Source organism: Gorilla gorilla, chromosome 10, assembly GCF_029281585.2.
Source record: "Gorilla gorilla gorilla isolate KB3781 chromosome 10, NHGRI_mGorGor1-v2.1_pri, whole genome shotgun sequence".
Taxonomy (NCBI): Eukaryota; Metazoa; Chordata; class Mammalia; order Primates; family Hominidae; genus Gorilla; species Gorilla gorilla.
In genome coordinates this window covers 135,392,188-135,414,950 of record NC_073234.2, presented here as the reverse complement: position 1 = coordinate 135,414,950, position 22,763 = coordinate 135,392,188, and the positions used below count along the sequence as shown (strand labels likewise).

The 22,763-nt window shown below is 43.7% G+C and overlaps 1 protein-coding gene across 4 annotated transcripts in view; it reads right to left on the bottom strand.

Moving 5' to 3' along the window:
- The window catches only part of BICDL1 (BICD family like cargo adaptor 1), a 108,252-nt gene extending 86,718 nt beyond the window's left edge, over positions 1 to 21,534 (bottom strand). For 2 of the 4 annotated variants that reach the window (XM_019038139.4, XM_004053985.4), the window contains exons 1-2: positions 20,110 to 21,533; positions 11,626 to 11,841 (exon numbers count right to left, since the gene is read on the bottom strand). In XM_019038139.4, the coding sequence (XP_018893684.3) occupies positions 11,626 to 11,841; positions 20,110 to 20,538 (645 nt within the window). In that variant the 5' untranslated portion in view covers positions 20,539 to 21,533. Of the gene's footprint in view, positions 1 to 11,625; positions 11,842 to 20,109 lie in introns of all 4 variants that reach the window. The other 2 variants (XR_004071933.3, XM_019038140.4) reach the window with 2 other exon arrangements.
- Between the last annotated feature and the right edge of the window lie 1,229 nt (positions 21,535 to 22,763).

The window sequence follows — 22,763 nt, the reverse complement described above, 5'->3', positions numbered from 1 at the left end:
ATTGGAGGATAAGGATGATGGTGGCAATCTTACTCAGTATTCATGTATTTGTGAATTTAGTTGATTTTAAATATTGAAAACAAATTGTTTTATTCACCCAGTGAAGCAGTTACAAGCGCAACCAGTTTTACTCAGTCCACCTTACAACTGCATAATACTCTTTAGTTAATAGAAGTGGCATGGAGGCTGCAGGCTGGCATCTCCACACATTCAGGCAAAGCTGGCAGCACAGGCTGAGGCACTGGTGGTCTTGCGTGTGTTCTACATGACATCTCAAGAGGGTTCATGATGGCTATTTTGGTAATGGTTCTTTGGAGTGTTACAAATTTTAAAAACACATTCAAGTTTGCAGAATCCCTGAAGAGCAAACATTTTACAAACCACTGGTCCAGATAGACCAGAAGTTCTCTTTTAGCTCTAAAACACTTATAATAGCACTGGACTATTGGCCCAGATGCTAATGTAGAGAAATGGAGAAGATGCTATCTGTGTCAAAACATTACTTGCTTTTTTGTTGATGGTTCATTCACTGGATACAGATATTTTGTTTTTCAAAGCAACAATACTTAGGAACCAGAACTATGGGCTAATCAGCATAAGTAACAAAAGAGTATATAGTATGCTGCCAACTTTTTGTCTGCCTGTCAACTCCAACTTTCCTACCATCTGCAACCTTCCTACCATTTACCAAGTACAAAATTTGGGGGCCCCACCTCACATCAGGCAAGGGCAGCTCATTTAAACTCTATTTTTATCTCTCCTACACAATATACCAAGCTGTCTGCAAGGATTGAGTGAATCCAGATTTCAAGGTAAAAAGAAAGACTAACTGCCACATTAAGCCAAATCTAGAAGCATGAAAAAGATCTACCCCTACAGTAATTAATCTGAATCTTGGGCCTTAAAACCTCCAAAATTTAGGCCCAATATACTAGAACTTTAGGCGTTCCTCTTTTGAAAAAGAAAACCAGAACTAGATACTTGTAGCCCACACAACCAACCTGAAGACTCTTGAATCAGGCATGGCTCTCTCGGTAAATAATTAAGAACAGGCTCAGCCAGGCGCAGTGGCTCATGCCTGTAATCCCAGCACTTTGGGAGGCCGAGGCGGGCAGATCACGAAGTCAGAAGATCGAGACCATCCTGGCCAACATGGTGAAACCCCATTTCTACTAAAAATACAAAAATTAGCTGGGTGTGGTGGCGTGTGCCTGTAATCCCAGCTACTCGGGACGCTGAGGCACGAGAATCACTTGAACCCAGGAGGTGGAGTTTGCAGTGAGCCGAGATTGCGCCACTGCACTCCAGCCTGGTGACAGAGGAAGACTCCATCTCAAAAAGAAAAGAACAGGCTCAACTAATCAATACAAGAATCTACCAAAAAAAAAAAAAAAACACCCCTATGCCGGAAGAATAAGCAATTACCACCTTAATGTGTTTAACCTACTAATTAGCAATAGCACAATCTGGAAATGCTGGAAAATCTGTCTTCACAGAAGAGAGCTCCTATGTAAAAGGCCCTTTTCTGTTTTAGCTGAAGTGGTCCTCTCAACACACCATTTTTAATCCTTCTAGTACATCCTTAATATAACAAACATTGCTAAGAATGAATTCCAAACCTTTGGATTCATTTTACCTAGTGATGTAAAAGGCATCCAAAACAATACCACCTAGCAAATATCAACCAAAAAATCAACCAAATCAATGAGATAGAAATACATATGAAGTGGTTTTTATTTCCAATTGACTACCCATCCTGGAAGATTTACAAAAAGCCAATCCTCAAGCCAGTGGTTAACATGTAACCTTTGCAAGGCCTTGAGCAAGTGTCACCAAACTTCTGTCTGACCCTCAGTTTCCTTATCTGCCAAATAAAGAGTAACTACTGGCTGGGCACAGTGGCTCATGCCTGTAATTCCAGCATTTTGGGAGGACGAGGCAGGTGGATCACTTGAACCCAGGAGTTCAAGACCAGCCCGGGCAGCATGGTGAAACTCATGTCTATAAAAAGTATAAAAAATTAGCCAAGAATGGTGGCTTACAGCTGTAGTCCCAGCCACCTGGGAGGCTGAGGTGGGAGGATCACCTGATCCCAGGAGGTCAAGGCTATAGTGAGCCATGATGGCGCTGCTGCACTCCAGCTTGGGCAACAGAGTGAGATCCTGTCTCAAAAAAAGAAAAAAAAAAGAGTAATTATCATGACTTCCATCACAGGCAGGAATGGGATCAGAAGAGGTCACATATGAGAACGTCCTTTGGAAATTTAAATTGCTGTTATTTGGTTGAGAAATTATCTTGTTTTCATAACTTCTTTCAAGAATAGGATGACTAAAAATTGCCAGCCTCTGTAAACGAAGCAGACTTTTAAGAAAAAAACAAATAATATAGCCCCCACCTCAAAAGGAACAAAAGCCCATTCAGCAATTAAAACTACTTCTGATAACCAGCTGTTGCTCACTGTAAAGTGTTCTAGAAACAAAAATGGTTCTGCATCACTCAACAGAGGCAGAGTGGTGGTGACACTTACGGACACTGTATTAATGTCTTTAACTCCAAGAAAGGAAACGGAGAAATGTGCTTCCAGAAGTGTACCAGACGCAGAGTTGCTAATCCAAAATGAGCTGTTTAAAGAACAAGGATCTGTTTACCCTTCAGAGGAAAATTAGTCTTTTCAGAGAAGATTAGTTTCAGCTAGTATGCAAACTGTATTCTTTGTGTGTGGATAAGGCATTAGAGGCTGACTGAGGAAAATAGCTCCAAACAGGCAGGAAACAGACAAAGCACTTGTTTGCATTAACTTCCTCCTACACATCTCACCTCACAGGCATGAACTCAGAAGGTGGTTCTTCTAGGAGCTGAGAGTGTGTACGTGGGGGGTGGGGGACACTCTTGTCTGAATTCAACTTCCGTCACTGTGAATGAGGAAATTCTTGGTGACAACCTCATGAAAGGTACTAGAACAGAATCTCAGGTCCTGAGAGAGCTCAGATGGCTGCGGAAATTTAACTCAGCATTTCACCTCAATACAACAGAATTCTCATTTGTTCCACTTATGTGACACTAACATGGATATGTAAAGGGCATCTCAACCTTAATTATCCACACAGTCTAAGATGAATTATTTGACTTTATATTCCAACCTATCCCTCTTTCCTTCCTCTAGCCTTTGGTCTCTCAAGTTAATGATGCCACTATTCCTCCAGTAGCTCAAGACAAAAACCTAGGAGTCATTTTTGATTATTTTTTTCTTTAACCTTCCTTCCCACAACCATTTATTCCATTAGTAAGTCTTGTCAGTTCTACCTTCAAAACATATATCCAACCTAACCCGTTTCAACACTTCCATAATCAAAGCTACCATCAACTCTACCTGGGGAGTCGCTTCTTCATCTATCTCTATCCCTCTACCCTCAGCCCGATAATCCATCCTCCTAGAGTAACTAGAGTAATCTTTTAAAAGTTGTTATCAATCAGGTCATGATGCTCCCCTGCCAAAAACATATCACTGGCTTCCCAGCACACTGACTAAAACCCCTGGTAGCTGGCAAGGCCCTATGAGATCTGGCTGCTGATTACCTCTCTGATCTCATCTCCTAACCCTTCCCAAGCTAACCACACCCCAGTCATAGCAGCCTTCTTTCCACTGTTCTTAGGCTTTTACATGTTTTTTTCTTTGCCAGGAATACTCTTTTGCTCCTTTTTATCCTGCTCAAACTTCACCTCCCCAAAGGTTCCTTCCTGAGAATCCTATCAAAAATTGAGTTGTCTCTACAGCTACCACTTTCTCCTCCTTACCTGGTTTTATTGTATTCATAGTACTATCACTAGCTGATTTGTCTGTTTATGTATTTCCTTCTTTACTGTCAACTTCCTGCATTATTTTCAGACAGGGAATGCACCTTGTTCACTGTAGTATCACTGTTACTCAGAACAGCGACTTCATACATAGTAGGTGCACATTATAAGTATTTGAATGAATGAATGAATGATTTTTTCAAATTGTGAAATACAACATATATAAAGATAAATACATAAAACAAATACGTCTTGCTTAACAAATAATTATAAAGCAAACACCCACATAATTCCCACCAAGGTCAAGAAACAGAACACTGCCAGCTTTCCAGAAGCCTCCTCTCCAGGCACCATTCCATCATGATGGGGATCCTCCCCACCAATCACACACATTCCCCAGGTAACCATTATCTTGACTTTTGTGATGATAATTACCTCAGTTTTCTTTATAGTTGTACTATGTATGCATACAGAATGATAGGTTTTGCACTCTTGATGAAGGTAGATATGAGGAGAGTATAGACTATTAAAACATTCTTGGAGCAATATGATAGTATCTATTAAAAATTTAAACGTACATACCTTTTGACCTAGCTATCCTGTTTGTAGGAATCTATCCTAGAAAAATGTGAAGAGTGCAAAAATGTATGAACAAGGATGTTCACTGCAGCAGTATTTGTAACACTAAATCACTATAACCAACACATATGCCCTTCAATGGCATAGCTGTTACATTAGCCGTGGTACCTCCATATGTGCTATATGGAATACTATATACAACCATTTAAAATACTTTAAAAAAAAGTCCAAGATATAGTAAGTGAAAGAATTTTAAGAAAACCATTTTGTTTAAAATGAAAGCAAAAACGGCTGGGCGTGGTGGCTCACACCTGTAATCCCAGTACTTTGGGAAGCCAAGGTGGATCACCTGAAGCCAGGAGTTTGAGACCAGCCTGCCAACATGGCAAAACCGCATCTCTACTAAAAATACAGAAATTGGGTAGGCATGGTGGCACTCGCCTGTAATTCCAGCTACTTGGGAGGCTGAGACACAAGAATCATTTAAACCCAGGAGGTGGAGGTTGCAGTGTGCCGAGATTGTGCCACTACACTCCAGCCACCGCACTCTGGGAGACAGAGCAAGACTCTCTCAAAAACAAACAAAAAGAAAGCAAAATAAGTAGAAAAGTTATGTACAACATGTGTGCATGTGTGTATCACATATGAAGAAATACAAAAAAAATTAACACCAAACTGTGGCTAGTATTTTCTTTGGAAGAGGACCATGGGAGATTTTCACTGTTTGTACTGAACATTTCTCTATTGTCTCAATATTATTTCACAGTGAACATGAATTCTTTTTGCCATCAGGAAACACAATAAACATTTTTAAAATTTAAAAATCTATAGGCCAGGTACGGTGGCTCATGCCTGTAATCCCAGCACTTTTCGAGGCCGAGGTGGGCGGATCACCTGAGGTCAAGGAGTTTGAGACTAGCCTGGCCAACATGGTGAAATCCCGCTTCTACTAAAAATACCAAAAATTAGCCGGATATAGTGGCAGGCGCCTGTAATCCCAGCTACTCAGGAGGCTCAGACAGGAGAATCCCTTGAACCTGGGAGGCGGAGGCTGCAGTGAGCTGAGATCGTGCCATTGCACTCCAGCCTGGGCAACAAGAGCGACACTACGTCTCAGAAACAAACAAACAAACAAATCTATAAAACTTAAACTTAGGATAGAGACAAAACTAGAATTTCTGAATATCTACTAAGGAATATTCAGTAAAGCTAAGTTCCTTAAGAAGCCGACCCTATCCTAGCCAGATAAATCAAAGTTCATAAAAATAACACCCCATTGGGAGCCAATCTTTCATAGACATAGATTTCAAACTTCCTGGCTTCAGCTGAACTATAATGGATCTTTGTTTCTTTATTTCAGTCTCTCCTTCACCAATCTTTAGACCATTCCTCCAGGTATCTCTTGGCCTAATCCCTTTTAGTTTAAAGTACAGGCTTTGGATTCTCCTGGCCTTGGACCTAGGCCTAACTTCCTGTTGAATGCTCTTTATCACCCTCCCTATCTCAGTGATTCTATATAGAAACCCATCTTGGCTTCATTCAGCCTTTGAAGCAGCCCTTTTTATACAATGCTCCCAAGAAGCAGCCCTTTTTATACAATGCTCCCAAAACAGCTTCTCCCTTTGGGTATTAGGAAGTAATACCCAAAGTCATAGTGACAAGGCACATGACCCCAATTCTGGATGTGAGAAACTGGGGAGAGGTTTGTTAGAGACACTTGTAGCACTGTGATGAGGGGAAAGGGATAAATGGAGGAGGCTCTGGGAAAACAAATGCAAAAAGAATATAGCACAATACCTAAATAAATCAAAGAAAAAATAATTATTTTAAGGTGAATTCTCGAGAGTTTTACTCTTGAAGAAGCCATCAGGGCTGCATAGTGAGCAATTATATATCCTACGTGAGGCTCTGCTCAGAAGCAATCACCATTCAGCTTTCCAAATGAGAACCTCTGGCTGCCTCCTTCTCCATACTACAGACCATGTGGAGCATGAGAACAGATGAGATGACACAGAGTTGCAGACAGGGAGTTCTTTTGTCTAGTGTACGCTCCCAAGAAGGACAGGAAAGCCATAACGATACCTAAACCCAAATAATGGCCAATCGTCCCATGAGACGAGAATTTTTTGTAAAAGCTAAAAGGCTCATTTCCATACCCATCAGTAGAGTCAGACAACTACAGAACCAATCGCTCTGTAACTGACCAACCTGCAGACCATGGAGAAGCACAGTGCAATGCAAAAGGACCTGCAGACTTTAAAACAATGCACAAAAGCTCTGTCCATTCTCATATGTAGTCACTCTTCTCAATTCATTGAAGACTGGCTTTTTATGCAATTCCAGGAGTATCTACGATAATAATATTAGGTGTCTAGGCAAGTGAGTCACCATTAGCTATAGGTTGCCTGTCAAAGCACTGATATCCATGGCACCTTTGACAACTGGTTTTCAAACAGCATACACGCAGTGTAAGAGTGAGTGTGAAAGTCAGGAGTGCACTTCTAAAGAGTACATGGAGGGGTAGTGTATTCTTGACAGTTATAGTTCTAATAATCTCCTTATTGGGTATTTTAGATAATCATTTAACAACAACAATAAAACCCAACCATCTTTTATTGAATGCCCACTCTGCTAGATACCTGTTTACAACAATAAACAAGACAGAAAGAGTCCCTGCTCTCATAGAGTTTACAGTCTAACAGTATTCATCAAAGAATGCTGTTCCCTTGGCTCTTCCACAGCTGGCTCCTCACCCTTGGGGTCTCATCTCAGATGTTGTCTCCCCACAGAAGCCTTCTCTACCGACTGTTTTTTTTTTTTTTAAAGATGGGGTCTTGCTCTGTTGCCCAGGCTGGAGTGCAGTGGCACAATTTCGGCTCACTGCAGCCTTTGCCTCCCAGGTTCCAGCGATTCTCCTGCATCAGACTCCCGGGTAGCTGGAGATTACAGGCTCACGATACCATGCCCAGCTAATTTATGTATTTTTAGTAGAGATGGGGTTTCACTATGTTGGCCAGGCTGGTCTCGAATGCCTGACCTCAGGTGATCTGCCCGCCTCAGCCTCTCAAAGTGCTGGGATTACAGGCGTGAGCCACCATGACCCGGCCCCCTACCGAGTCTTTCTAAGGTAGAAAAAGCTCCCTGCTTTCTAGTCAGTCTCCATCAAATCACCCTTCATAGTACCTACTGCAATCTGTATCTTGTGGATTGTTCATTTATTTATACATCTTCTCCTACTAGCTTCATAAAACAGAGGACTTGTGTTCTCCACTGTATTCCCAGTGCCTTGATCAATAAATATTTGCTGAATGTTGAATTAAAGAAGATCTAAAAAAATAATAAAGGCTTTCATATTTTACTCAAGGAATAGAATGCAGGTTAGTCTTTAGAGGAGGGTAATGAGAGAGGTGGATTGGGACTTTTTCAAAGAATAAAATTAAGGGTTCTAAGTATCTTCCCATGAACCATGGCAGCTCTTAGTTATACGGCCAAAGGCTTATGTATCTTTGGTATGTAAATATGTTATTAAGTATATGCAACCCCCCAGAAAAGTGACACTACTGTGAACACCTCCCACAGACAGCACTGATTAACATCCAAGAGTTGTATCTGTTGGTAAGAAAACCCCAACACGTTTCTTATGGGTTGAATTATGTTCCCCTTCCCCTATCCATATACTGAAGTTCAAAACCCAGTACCTCAGAATGTGACCTTATTTAGAGACAGGGTCTTTACATAGGTAATCAAATTAAAATGAGGTCATTAGGGTGGGTCTAATCCAATATGGTTGGCGTCCTTATAAGGTTAGGAGAAATGAGTGACTGCTATGGGTACAGGGTTTCTTTTGTGGAGGGTGACATGTTCTCTAATTAGATAATGGTGATGGTGGCACAGCTCTGTAAATAACTAAAAACTACCCAATTATACACTTAAAAAAATTTTTTTTTAAGAGACAAAGTCTCACTCTGTCACTCAGGCTGCAGTGCAGTGGTGTGATCATAGCTCACTGCAGCTTCAAATTCCTGGGCTCAAGCAATCAGCCAGGACTACAGGCATGCACCACTACACATGGAGAATTTAAGAACATTTTTTTTGTAAAGACAGGGTCTTACTGTATAGTTCAGGCTAGTCTCAAGCTCTTGGTCTCAAGTGATCCTCCTGCCTCAACCTCCTAAAGTGCTGGGATTACAGACATGAGCCACTGTGCTAAGCCCCAAATTGTACCCTTTTAAAGGGTAAACGTTATGGTATGTGAATTATATCTCAATAAAGCTGTTATTAATAAAGAGAAGAGCAGCCCTGGAGGCCAAGGAAGCCAATGAGATGTATGTAAACTCTGGACGAAGGTATCAAAGAAATACTGTACATTTTAGATATTATACATTTCATACTTATAAAAACACATTTTAAACACTATAAGAAAAGTACAGCCTTTGGCCAGGCGTGGTGGCTCATGCCTGTAATCCCAGCACTTTGGGAGGCTGAGGCGGGCAGATCACAAGGTCAGGAGATCGAGACCATCCTGGCTAACACGGTAAAACCCCGTCTCTACTAAAAATACAAAAAATTAGCCGGGCGAGGTGGCAGGCACCTGTAGTCCCAGCTACTTGGGAGGCTGAGGCAAGAGAACGTCATGAACCCGGGAGGCAGAGCTTGCAGTGAGCTGAGATTGTGCCACTGTACTCCAGCCTGGGTGACAAAGCAAGACTCTGTCTCAAAAAAAAAAATAAAAAGAAAAAGAAAAGTATGGCCTTCTACTACCTCTGTTGATTATCTTGTCCTAGGAGAATCTTAATTCACTTCAAAATATTTAACTCCTCTAGTTCCTGGATACTCAGTTAATAAAACGCTATCTAAACTTGCTGCTGATGGAAACCCCAGGGGCTGGTCCTGCTTGAAAAAAGGGAAAAAGCTATAAAACTCACCAAGGGCCTATATTCAAGGCCAGAAAGGATAACAAAAATCTAGATCTAGTAGAAATGTTATCTTCCTACGTTCTTTTAGGAGCAGCTTATCAGGATTTTCTATAAGAAATTAGGCAAAGTGAACAAATTATAAAGACACTGCTTTAGTAAAACAACCATCAACACTGAAACAAATCCTTACCTTCACACGCTGTTTAACATAAACACATTATCTCATTTTTCATTTCAATAATACTTGTATGAGGCATAATTTTTACACCCATTTTAAAGAAAAGGAAACTGAGGCACAAACAAGGTCCCCCAGTTAATGAGTAACAGAGTCAGATTCCAAGCTCCATGAGCTTTTGCTATGTCATGTTGAAATCTGCTTTTTCCCTTCGTCTCTCTTGGTCACCTATCTTTCACGGGGCAGAGTCTGCTTTAGCTCATGTTATTTTGTAACATGAACTTAGCCCCCAAGAAATCTTAATTTCCCCTTTAATTTTTCTGGTTTGTTGCATTCATTCTGTAAGTCTCCGTAAGAAACACTTACTCAAAGTATGTATTAAATGTTTTTGAACAAATAAATCAATCTAGCCAGGCCTCTCTGGTTGAATCTTTCATGAATAATGAATGAAAAGTCAAAAACATAAAAATTTTTATAAGGATAGATTCCATTCCCAGTTGCTGAAAAAAGGTTTTAGAACTGAATCAGAAATCCTGTTACTGAGCTGGCTCTGTGAAGTGACTTCCTGAACTGTCCAATTCCTACTTCCCAGACAATCAAATGGTGACTGGATTCTCCAGATGGGAAACCTGCAGGCAAGATCTTTAGCTCTACCTATTGCCTGAATCCTCAGCTCTCACAAACATTCTGATATTTCCCTGCAACTATTTTCCAAGTTACTAAGCATCATTTTCCTTCTTTCTTTCTCCTTCTCCTCTACCTTTCCTTCTTCTCCTCCCTTCCCCATTGGTGGCATTTTCTTCCCATATTCTTGTGAGACACGTTTTTTCACTGGTCTCAGAATAACCACAGGAAGCAACTACAACACAAACTAGTGAAATAACTTCATACAGCATCACCCATCAAATTAGTGGAAGATCCAGGAATTTATGAAATGCTGCCCTATTTACACTTTTCCCTAAGACCAAAGCACCAAACACTAACCATGCAGACACGGCACTGCTCCCATGAGAACATCAGTGCTGAGGGATGATATCAGAGAAGTTCTTTTTCCTCCGGTAACTGAAGAGTTGGTAGTTTTATTTTCAATATACAAGAAGGGCTGAGGTAGAATAGTAAATCCAAGTCTTAATTTTCTAAAATAGATGGATTTATAGACCAGGGCATTAATAACATTCCTGCGTTTGTTTAAAAGGTATGTTCTGTATTTAAATTAGATTTCCATCTATTTAGCCTCAACCTCCTTCCTTGAAATGATTTTACAGCCTTGACTTTGGTTAATACTTCCACGACACCACCTTAGAAAGGTACAAATAAAGAATGTTTACTAAATGTGGAAATAAAACAAATTTTCAATACAGATACACATTTCTTTTCATATTTAAACAATACAAAAAGTGTACATTCACAAATGCAACATCAATAAAAATCAGTTGCTCTAGAAATTTTCCCTAAGCTTAAAAAGTTTAAAGATAGTACCTTTTAATATTTGAACTAAATGAATTAACATAATTTTGCCGGTGATAGACTTTCGTAGGTAAAGTAATCACAGACTTTTAGAGCTATAAAAACGTCAGAAGTCATTAAGCACAACCCCTTCATTTTAAAAATGAGAAAACTCCCAAGTTAAGTGATTGTCAAAGTCTGTGGCTTGTTAATCACAAGCATGCATCTTGGCTCCTGACCCCTAGTTCAGTAATACCAAAGTTCTTGTAGACAGAAATACTGAACTTTGTTAAAAACGAAGGCATACAAAATCAGAATTGCTCTTGTCACCTATATGACTGACATTATACAGAAGCTCTATTTCAACTTTTTTTTTTTTTTTCGAGACAGGCTCTCACTCTGTCGCCTGGGCTGGAGTGCAGTGGCATGACTGATCACAGCTCACTGCAGCCTTGACCTCCTGGACTCAAGCGATCCCCCCCCACCCCACCTCAGCCTCCCAAGTAGCTGGGACCACAGGCAGGTGCCACCATGCCTGGCTAATTTTTAAAAAACTTCTGTAGAGATGAGGTCTCCCTGTGTTGCCCAGATTGGTCTGAAGTGCTTCTCCCACCTCGGCCTCCCAAAGTGCTGGGGTCACAGGCATGAGCCTCCATGCCCAGCCTATTTCAACTTTTAGTATCTTACATCTTAAATTCTTAATTTGTGACTCACCCTGCTGAGCTGATCCAATAGCCTTTGGTTCTGTTCCGACAGCTCCTGGACAGCCCGTGATTTTTCTCGATCTGCTTCCCGCAGATGAACCTGCTGCCTCTCCAACTCATCCTGTAGCTGCTTCACATCACTCTCCAGCTCTGACACTCGGCCTTCCCACTCCCCTTCTCGGTTCTCAAATCGTCTTCTCAATTCATGTTTCTCTTGCTCTAAGTGCTGGGTGAAAAGTGAAGAGGATTTAAACACTGATAAAAATTCCACGGCCTTTTATTTTTTCTCTCCGCGCTGTCCTAACTTTTCTTTTTCCTAGTCAGTAGACACAATAAAACACCCTACCACATAGGACAAGTTGCCCAATTCACAGCTACAAAAATATTCCTTCTTCCAGAGCAGGGAAGAAGTTGGTTTCACAAAGAGAACGCCATTCTTACTGAAAATACTTAAAGTTATTATGTTTATTCTTATCCTTAGGCATGAGGTTCTAGACTAGGGAGTTCACTTGAAATTTGCCAATCATCTAATTAATTGGTGAACTATACATTTAAACAACTAAAAATGAGTCCCACAACTAAAATCCTTTTCGATTTTTTGAGATGGAGTCTTGCTCTGTCGCCCAGGCTGGAGTGCAGTGGTAAGACTCCATCGCCCAGGCTGGAGCGCAGTGGTGCGATCTTGGCTCACCACAACCTCCGCCTCTCAGGTTCAAGCAATTCTCATGCCTCAGCTTCTCAAGCAGCTGGAATTACAGGAATGCGTCATGACACTGGGCTAATTTTTGTATTTTCAGTGGAGATGGGGTTTTACAATGTTGCCCAGGTTGGTCTCGATTTCTTGACCTCGTAATCCCCCCGGCCTGGCCTCCCAAAGTGCTGGGATTACAGGTGTGAGCCACCGTGCCCCACCCCCTCCTTACTTTTTTTTAAGGAGGCTTCCTTTGGAGTCACCTATTATCCATGGCATAATACCAGATTCTTACTATCACAGAATTTTTCAGAGATGAAAAGAACTCCAGAGATCTTTTCAATTAACCATCTCGTCTTAGAAATGAAGCAACAGAAGAGGTTAAGTGACAATCTCAAGGTCACTACTAGTAAACGGCAAAGCGGGGATTGTCTAAGTCAGTTGACTCTGGTTCTCTAAGTCACAGCTCCATAAATATTTGTTGCTATATGTAGCAATGTAATTCAAAATCATTAGGGCAAGTTGAGGTTCAGGGCCACTTTAAATCATGGCCCATTAAGCCTTGTATATTTATTTGATACATTCATTCATTCTTGAGCACCTACTATGAGCCAAGCACAGTCCTAGGGACATTCTAATGAGCAAAACAGACATGGTCCTTGCCGGTATGGAGTTTTCATTCTAGTGGAGAAGACTGATAAAACAAATTGCATATGAAAGATGGTATGCAGGAAAAGTGCATATGGTTTAATGTAGCAGCTCAATAAAACAAGATTCCTTTGGATTGAAGGAAATAAAAACATCTTTTTGTGGCCAGGCGCGGTGGCTCACGCCTGTAATCCCAGCACTTTGGGAGGCTAAGGAGGGCAGATCACGAGGTCAGGAGATCGAGACCATCCTGGTTAACACGGTGAAACCTGATCTCTACTAAAAATATAAAATTAGCCGGGCGAGGTGGCGAGGGCCTGTAGTCCCAGCTACCCAGGAGGCTGAGGCAGGAGAATGGCATGAACCCGGGAGGCGGAGCCTGCAGTGAGCCGAGATCGCGCCACTGCACTCTAGCCCGGATGACAGAGCGAGACTCCGTCTCAAAAAAAAAAAAAAAAAAAATCTTTTTGTTTCTGAGATAAATATGCATGTCTCTGAAAAGAGTACGTTCTCCTATTTAAAAAGCACAGTATGTACAACAGCCAAATCTATACTTCAAGGACTCTAGGAAATCTAAGTGAAAGTAATGGTCCTGAACTTTTGGTGCTCTCAGAAACATTCTGGTGTAACTATTCAAAATACACCCTGGACCGCAATTCCTGAGATTGTGATGCAGTTAAGAATAGACTGAAGTCTAAGGCATCTATGCGTGTGTGTGTGTGTATCTGTATATGTATATATACTGGGTTCTACAGGAAATTCTGACACACTGAAGGTTGACATCAAGCACTGAGACTGTCTGAATGAACTAAAATGCACATATGAATCTTCTCTTTCAGACTACTCAGTCATCTCCTTATCTTGAGAGGCTATACTCTTATTCACCTGAAGTTCTCACCATTCAAAATATCTTTCAGAATGCTTCTTTCGGAAAGCCTTAAGGGACAGCTTACAGTCATGCAAGAAAATAAGTTCTATTACTTCACATCTGGGGTGTGTCTAAAAAACGAGATTAGCCTCCTTCATCCTGCCATCTTATTCTCCTTACTTTGTTGAGTGACTTTTGAATGTTTCTGAAAGTCATTAACCCCAAAAAGATGAAAATTTACCATGATTGAGAGCAGTCAAAAGAATGTGCCAAAAGATAAAAACAGCAGTAGAAAATTAACATTCTGAGCACACTGGCAAAGGCAGTTTTCAACAAAAACTCCCAAGTTGACAACTTTAAGGAGACAACTTATTTGGAGATAGCCTCTCGAGTGTATCTGTTGAAAAAGACACATTATATTTTATACAGTCTGTTTGGGGCAATGTGGGAAAAGAAATGACACGGGAGGGCCTTCTCATCAGTATGAGAATTTTTTGCTCTATGCATCCCTTGTATTGCTTAACTTCCAAAAATGAGAATTTTTTTTTTTTTGAGACGGAGTCTTGCTCTGTCTCCCAGGCTGGAGTGCAGTGGCATGATCTCGGCTCACTGCAACCTCCGCCTCCCGGGTTTACGCCATTCTCCTGCCTCAGCCTCCCGAGTAGCTGGGACTACAGGCGCCCACCACCACGCCCAGCTAATTTTTTGTATTTTTAGTAGAGACAGGGTTTCACCGTGTTAGCCAGGATGGTCTCAATCTCCTGACCTCGTGATCCGCCTGCCTTGGCCTCCCAAAAGTGCTGGGATTACAGGCGTGAGCCACCGTGCCCGGCCAGAGAATGTTTTAGTCACTGTAGAAACTTCAGCAAGATGGAATGCAGAAACAAATGCTAATTGCAATCCTAAAATTGTGATACTTGCTTTTATTCAATTTTTTCAAAATGAAAAAGATTCAGCAGAAGGCAATGGCAAGAACTCAGTAATCACAGTGTTACTGAGAGGCCAGATAAATTAGGCTTGTGTTCTAAAAGAACAGAGTGACTTAAAAATATTCAGCAAACAGCTGTTAGTGAAGAGCCCAACCAAGCAACTGAAACAATCCAATCCACTTGGGGGCAGGGCTGAGGACAGGTGGTGCTGATCAGTCTATTCAGTCCTTGTATTTCTTTGGACATGAGACAAACTTCCTATTTCATATTTCCCAATCCTTTGACAAATTCCAGGCTTTCCTATTAATAAACATACAGAATTTACCATTTTGTACAGAATTTACCATTTTGTACAGAATTTAGCATCTGCTCTGAGAAAAGTTTCTCCTAGAATTATATTTTCAATTAAGTGCTAAATTAACCAGAAAACTCTAGGGAGACTGTCAGGAAGTGTGAAGGTCAAGTTCTGCTTATGCTCTCCTTCGTTTCTCAGGGTTATATAGTATTTTAGAAAGTTAATATCAAAATTGTCAAGGTCATCAAAAATAAGGTTAAGAAACTGCCAGTCACAGCTAAGAGGAGCCTAAAGTGACACGAAAACTAAATGTAGTGTGGTATCCTGGAACAGAAAAAGGTATTAGATAAATGCTTAGATAATCTGAATAAACTGAAGACTTTAGTTAGTAATCACATATGAGTACTGGTTCAATAATTATGGCAGATGTACCATACTATTGTAAGATGTTAATAAGAGGAAGCTGGGTGCAGGGTATATGCAAACTCTCTGTACTATCTTTCCAGCTCTTTTGGAAATCTAAAACCATTTTAAAAAATAGAGTCTATGGCTGGACACAGTGGCTCATGCCTGTAATCCCAGCACTTTGGGAGGCCTAGGTGGGCGGATCACGAGGTCAGGAGTTTAAGACCACCCTGACCAAGATGGTGAAACCCCGTCTCTACTAAAAATACAAAAATTAGCCGGGCATGGTGGTGTATACCTGTAGTCCCAGCTACTCAGGAGGCTGAGGCAGGAGAATTGTTTGAACCCGGGAGGCGGAGGTTGCAGTGAGCCAAGATGGCGCCACTGCACTCCAGCCTGGGTAACAAAGTGAGACTCCGTCTCGAAAAAAAAAAAAGAGTCTATTTAAAACTAAAAAAACCCCACCACCCAAAATTAAGATCATTAGCTTACATAAAACAGGTCTTTACAGAAATGGATTTCTGCCAAAAAAAAAAGAACCAAAAAACTGACAATATGCTCAGAAGTCCAGTGCATGGTTCTGAAAAAGTACTGTTCTTTAAAAGGTCCAAGAACTAAATGCAAATCAGAACCCCTGGGTTTTCTTCCCTAAATCCACTAGTGACTCCCATTATGTATTCATTTTCATCTTTTGTTCTTCCTCTTAAAAAAATAGTACTGGACTAATGAGAATTGGCCTGGCCTGGGGAAGGAGGAAAATATAACTGAGGGAAAAGAACAATCTCTGCAGTAAAGAGATAATCCACTCAGCCATGATGGAAAAAAGGGAGATACTGTACATTAACAACAAATATTTAATTCCTGAAGAAAAAAAGTGTATAAATACAAGTTACTGTCTTACTTCATATTCTGGGGAAAAAGCTAATGACATGACCAGATATAAGTTTTAAAGCAAAACGGCTAACTGTAGATGAAAAGAAATTTTTAAAAATGCCTTCAGAACTTTAAGCATCTGGGCTGGGTGCAGTGGCTCACGCCTGTAATCCCAGCACTTTGGGAGGCTGAGGCAGGAGGATCACCTGAGGTCAGGAGTTCAAGACCAGCCTGACCACCATGGTGAAACCCCATCTCTAAAAAATAGAAAACTTAGCCAGGCATGATGGTGGGTGTGTGTAATCCCAGCTACTCGGAAGGCTGAGGCAGGAGAATCGTTTGAAAGGAGGCAGAGAGGTTGCAGTGAGCTGGCATCACGCCACTGCACTCCAGCCTGGGCAACAGAGCAAGACTCTGTCTCAAAACAAAACAAAACAAAAAAAAAGAAACAACTTTAAGCATCTGATTCAGTGAATGAGTAATAAAATACAGAGTCAATTCAAGAGCGGAAAAAATGGCCCAAACCTTACAGTTTTTCCAATTAACCTGAATTTTCATTTTAACCCCAAGAGACATATAACTAAAAAACTTCTATGTTAACCTTTAAACCACTGAAGACTTTAAATATTAATAGTATGCCTTTAATGACACAATAGTGTAGCATCAAGTACTTTAATGTTTGAAATGAAAACAACAAAATCTTGGGCTTGGCACACAGAACCGGAGAGGTATTTAGTATTAACTAATGAATAGGTAGAAAAGATCTTGAAAATGCCTTGTTTGTCCCGACATTAGAAAGGTGCCGGCCCAGCGCAGTGGCTCATGCCTGTAATCCCAGCACTTTGGGAGGCCGAGGCAGGTGGATCACGAGGTCAGGAGCTCGAGAACATCTTGGCTAACATGGTGAAACCCCGTCTCTACTAAAAATACAAAAAAAAAAAAAAAATTAGCCAGGCGTGGTGGCGGGCGCCTGTAGTCCCAGCTGCTCAGGAGGCTGAGGCAGGAGAATGTCATGAACCTGGGAGGTGGAGCTTGCAGTGAGCTGAGATTGCGCCACTGCACTCCAGACTGGGCGACAGAGCGAGACTCCATCTGGGGGGCGGGGTGGGGGGGTGGAAGAAAGGTGCCAATTTTGAAGTAGTAGAGAAGATGGGATTAAAATAAAACCAGTCTCATTATTCAATAGTGAAAGTGGCATTCCCTCAGTCCACTCACATGTTTCTCTTTCAAACCACCCTGTAAGAAAATGTGTTTGACTCCAAATGTCCGACAGTTTGTGGAAGATTATAAATTTTTTTTTTCTGGTCAAGTTCTCTCATGAATAAATGCGTCTTAAAGTACTGGTTTTATACTCCCAAGTGTTTGATTTAATTGAAAATACAGGCCAGGCTCAATGGTTCACTCCTGTAATCCCACCATTTTGGAAAGCCAGGGCAGGAGGACTGCTTGAGCCCCGTAGTTTGAGACCAGCCTTGGCAACATAGTGAGACCCCATCTCTACAATACATTTTTACAAAGTTAGCCAGGTGTGTAGTAGGCGCCTGTAGTCCCAGCTACTCAGGAGGCTGAGTGGGAGGTTAACTTGAGGGTGCAGTAAGCCATGATCAGCCACTCCACTGCAGCCTGGGGGATAGAGTGAGATCTTGTCTAAAAAAAAAAAAAAAAAAAAGAAAGAAAAAAGTACAAAGTACAGCAGTTTGTACTGAACGTTAGAAAGTATTGTCTAAACAGACATTCTAAAACCTACGTTGTTCAAACAATGCACTGTGGGGAAAACTAAACCGGAGGTGTCAAATAAAACAGTACTCTGTAAGCCAGGTTTGTCACTCTCACATTAACACTAGAAAGATTAACAAGCAACTAATGGTACTCTCTTAATATCTTTAATGAACGTTTTTAAAACTTTAAAATTTTTTATAATTTTCAAACCTACCTAGAAGAAATAATATAACTGACTCCCCTCATCGAGTTTCAACAATGATCAATATTTGGCCTGTAAGTATATGTTAAGTATATGTTAGTTATATTCACATTGTTGTGCGACTATCTCCAGAACTTAAAATTGAACTTTTAAAACTAGAGTTCATATGCTGACCTGCAGAGGAATGAAGGTTTTAAAAAATAGTTTAAAGAGTTTTAAACTATTGTTGTCCATTAAGTAAATAACAAAATGTCAAAGATAATTTATTCTTTTACAATACAACCTTTTTTTGTTACAATTCTGAAATCTTTGCCCTATGTTGAAGAAGTGTATAAAGGCTCCACATGGAACCCAGAATGTATGTAATTGCACACTCAGGATTACTATGAAATCTGGCACTAATCAAACTGATACGGTGCTCCTTTCAAGTCAGCTGTCTCTTCAATCAAGTCCTTCACTGAAGAAATTTCAAATCACAAGTATAAATCTCTGTAGTTGTACTTCTTTACAAAGTCGTACAACTGAATCTCTTTACTAAAAAAAAAAAGAAGGCTTTTTATTTCTAGACCTCTACTTCAAGTGAAAATTAAACAATTCAATTCATTAGGCTGCTTTTTGGCAGTCTACCTATAGGTTTCACAAACGACTTTTCAGAGAGGTATCTCAGGAGTTCATCGACTGGCAGACCTAGTTAGCAGGCCAACCGAACTACAGGGCACTCACAGGTTTCCTTTTTTTCTCCCGGATTTACTTTTACGTCGCTGGACTATAGGCATACTTAAATCTTATTACAGAGTATTTCTGAATTTCCATTCTGACTGTTCAACCAGTAGCAGAGACACCGAACCTGACTAGGGTCAATTTCAAACCTCATTCAGGTCTGTACTATTCTCTTGCTGTAACTAAGAATGAAAAGAGCTGGCTGCAACCAAACTAGGTAACAATAATAGTAAATGCACAGGCAGGAAAGGTAAGTCACAGGTGACTCCCTCTCCCCATCCCCCTGCCCCTTTTTTTGCAATCTAATTTTTAGAAATGCTGGCATTCTGTACTGCATTCAAGGCCCTTTTCTAGCTAAGGGCAAGAAAACAAACAACTCTGAAAGACTGCCTAGAGAACTGGCAGAAATATTACGGATACCTTAAGAGATATTTTATAACAGAAGTTAAAGTAATATGGTTCTCATAGGTTGCATTTGGTCATTCAATTGCAAGCCTGAGACCCAGAACACAGAAAAGTACTGTTTAAATACACATAAATACTGAGGCCCAAATTAAATCCACTACCAGCGGTCACATGTTGAGCCCTGGCTCGCCTGATTTCTGCAATGGAACCACATTTCCTAATCCCTGAGCATTTGAAGGCTATATAAAGCTCCTTTAGGGGCACTTGTTTCCCACAACTCTGAGCTGCCAGGAAGTTAAGACAAGGGCATCTAAAGGCCTTAACGCCCAAACTGGAAGGCTTTAGGCTAACACCCTGATTAGAGATTAACTACTCTGAAAACCTGCAACATATTTTAAATGCTTCCCGACTTTCTCATTTCTCTGTATACAGACATCACCTCAGTGGTATATAGTCATACTGTAAGCTCTATTTTACATGCTGGGTACAGTACGTATATAGAACGGCCCACAGAGGCTGGAGCCACGCATGGACCCATTTGCTGTGAGCGGGGTGGGGAAGTCAAGTGGGTTCAACGAAATCTGATAATCCTCCATCCTCCCTCCCCCATTCATTCCAGATTTTCTGCGAGGTAGGGTGAGCAACGAAGTGGGGGTGAGTGGTTCCCCTAACTGCCCAGGGCCGGGCGCGTTCCTGGGCGGCCCCTGCTCCCCACCCATCCCTGGCGGGAGGTCCTCACCTCGAGCTTGTCTGTCAGCTCCTTATGCATCTGCTCGTACTGCCGGCTCATGTCCTGGTTCCTCTCGAGCAGCGCCTTACCCAGCCGGGCCGCCAACACCAGATCCTTCTCCTTCTGTCGGATCACCGACAGCAGCTCGGGGTCCTGGGAGGGCGGCGGCTGCGGTCCGGCCCCCTCGGCCAGAGACCCAGGCTCGGCCTGAGGGTGTTCCCCGGGGTCGGACGGCCGCTCCCCGGCCGCCAGCAGCGCCAGCTCCTCCTCTAACGCCAGTTCTAGCTCCCCGGAGCCCCCGGGGAAGATGAGGGCGGCGGCGGCGGCGGGACTCCGGACTGCGTCCCCGGCCGCGGCGGGCAGCTCCATGCAGCAGGCGCTGTCCGGCTCGGCGGGTGCTGAAGCGCGGCCGACCAAGCCCAGGCAGAAAGCGGACATGGCCCGCGCGCGCGGAGCCCGCAGCGGTGCGGCCCGGCCCGCGCGCGCCAGGCTGCAGGGGGGAGGGGCCCTGCCGCGCCGCCCCGCGTCCCGCGCCTCGCCTCGCGCCGCGGCACGCGCCCCCGGGTCCCCGCGAGCCCTGGGCGCGGCGCGCGCCGGCCCGCCCCTCCCCCGCGCCGGCGGCACGCGCCCCCTCCCCCGCCCCCGGGCTCAGCTGCTCAGGCGCGCGCGGGAGGAGGGGGTGGGGGTAGTGGCGGAGTAGGTGGTGGGAACGGGAAGGCTGGGGAAGGGAGGACTCAGGAACGGAGACTGAGGGTCGGCGAAGCGGGAGGGGAGGAAGCGAGGAGGAACGCCGCCGCCGGGTTCTCAGCCGCCCTGTTGCCGCTGCCGCTGCTGCTGCTGCTGCCGCCGCCGGCCGGGCAGCGCCTCACGGGGCGGGCTGCGCTCCGCTGTCGCCGCGACGCTCGCTGCTGCTGCTGCTGCTGCCGGCGGCCGCTCTCTGCAGCCGCACTCCATGACCCCCGGCTCGGCGGCAGCCCCAGCAGCAGCGGCGGCGACGGCGGCTGCTGCTGCAGGGGCCGAGGCGGCGGCTCCACATCGCGCGCCGCGCAACCCGGCGAGCTCCTTCCTGCCTTCCCCGGCTCCTCCCGGCTCACCGGGCCGGCAGCGCCCCGCCCCGGGCTTCCGGCCGCGTCCCCTCGCCCCGCCCCTTGCCGGCGCCTGACGCGCGCGGGCACCTGTTCGCCCCGCCCGCGCGGGATTCGCCGGCTCGCGGGTCTCCTCAGCGACGCCCAGGTGGCGCCGGCGGCCTTAACCCCTGCGCTGCCTCACGCCCTGCGGGCGGCTGGCGCATCCCTCACGGTCCTGGCTGCCTCACCGCGCGGCCACGCCCCCAGCCTTGCACCCACTTCGGGGTGCGGTTCCGCCCCCAGCCTCGCTCACAGCTGGGGTGTGGCCACGCCCTCAGCTCTCGTACCTCGGGGTGTGGCCTCGCACCCGGCCTCGCTCTCATCTCGGACGGAGCGCGGCCCCGCCCACCTCCTGCTGCTCACCTCCGGGCGCGGCCCCGCCCCCAGCTACTTGGAAGCCGGGGCGCGCCTCAGAGTTCTGTTGCCACATTTCTGGTGGTCTCTGGGGCAAAGGGGGCTGAGGACATTCCTCCAAGACTGGTGACCCGGCCCCGAGAAAGACATACCGTCACGAAATTTAGGTCTGGGCCCCCAGGAGAACTAAGCAGTCAGGAGAGGGAGCCCTAGAGAGCAGTAGGAGGAGGGAGGACTTCGGAAACCAGGCATCTTCATGCTGATGACTCAGGGATATGAAGGACCAGATGCTTCGCAGATCAGCAGCCCGGAGAGAAAGGGTTTCTGTGGAGAAATAACGGAAAAAAACTGCTCACAGATGGGAATACGAAGCAAAGAACCTCCCTAATAATAACTACCGTTTATTCGGCACTCAGTGTGTGCCATGTCCTGTATTAAGTGCTTGATAGTCATTATTTTAGATAATCCTCACAAGAACTTTATAAAATCAGTACTGCCGCTTGTCATTTTAACAGAGAAGGAAATTAAAGCCTGAGAGATGGCATCGTCTGCCCAGGTCATTACAACTGGTAGAGTCAGGATTGAGATCTAGCCAGGCCGACGCCAGGGATCACGTGAATCATTATTCTTTATTTTCTTCACATAGAAGCAGTCTTGAGGAAGATAAATGGTCCTTTGTGACTAAGATGGATTGGGTGGATATGGAAGGAACATTTCCGCAATGATTAAAGGAAGGTTTGGAGAGCCTACTGGGTGACTTTCAGCCATTCCTTGGTGTTGACCTCGTTGGTGGTGCTACGTGTCTCCTATTTCCAGAAACAATCCCATCTAAAGCTAGAATTCGTCCCTATGCTTCCTTTTCCTCTTGGACAGACAACCCATTTTTTACTTGGATCATGCCTTTCTTCTTTTCATCCCAGTGAGATGGAAATTTCAGAACATCAAGAGGCTGAAATGGGTCAAATAGTTTCTCATGGTTTTTATCGCTTATTAAATTCAGAGCCTAAACAATATTCAAGTTTTAACATCGTTACCCTTAGACTGAAGGCCAGAATCTGAAAAGCTCCTGGGCCTCAGGGCTGGCATTGTTCACTTGTTGACTGGAAAGGAGACAGACAGTTGAGGGATTCCCACATCAATCTTAGAGCTAAATTTCTGCAGTTGACCATGTTACCATTCCAG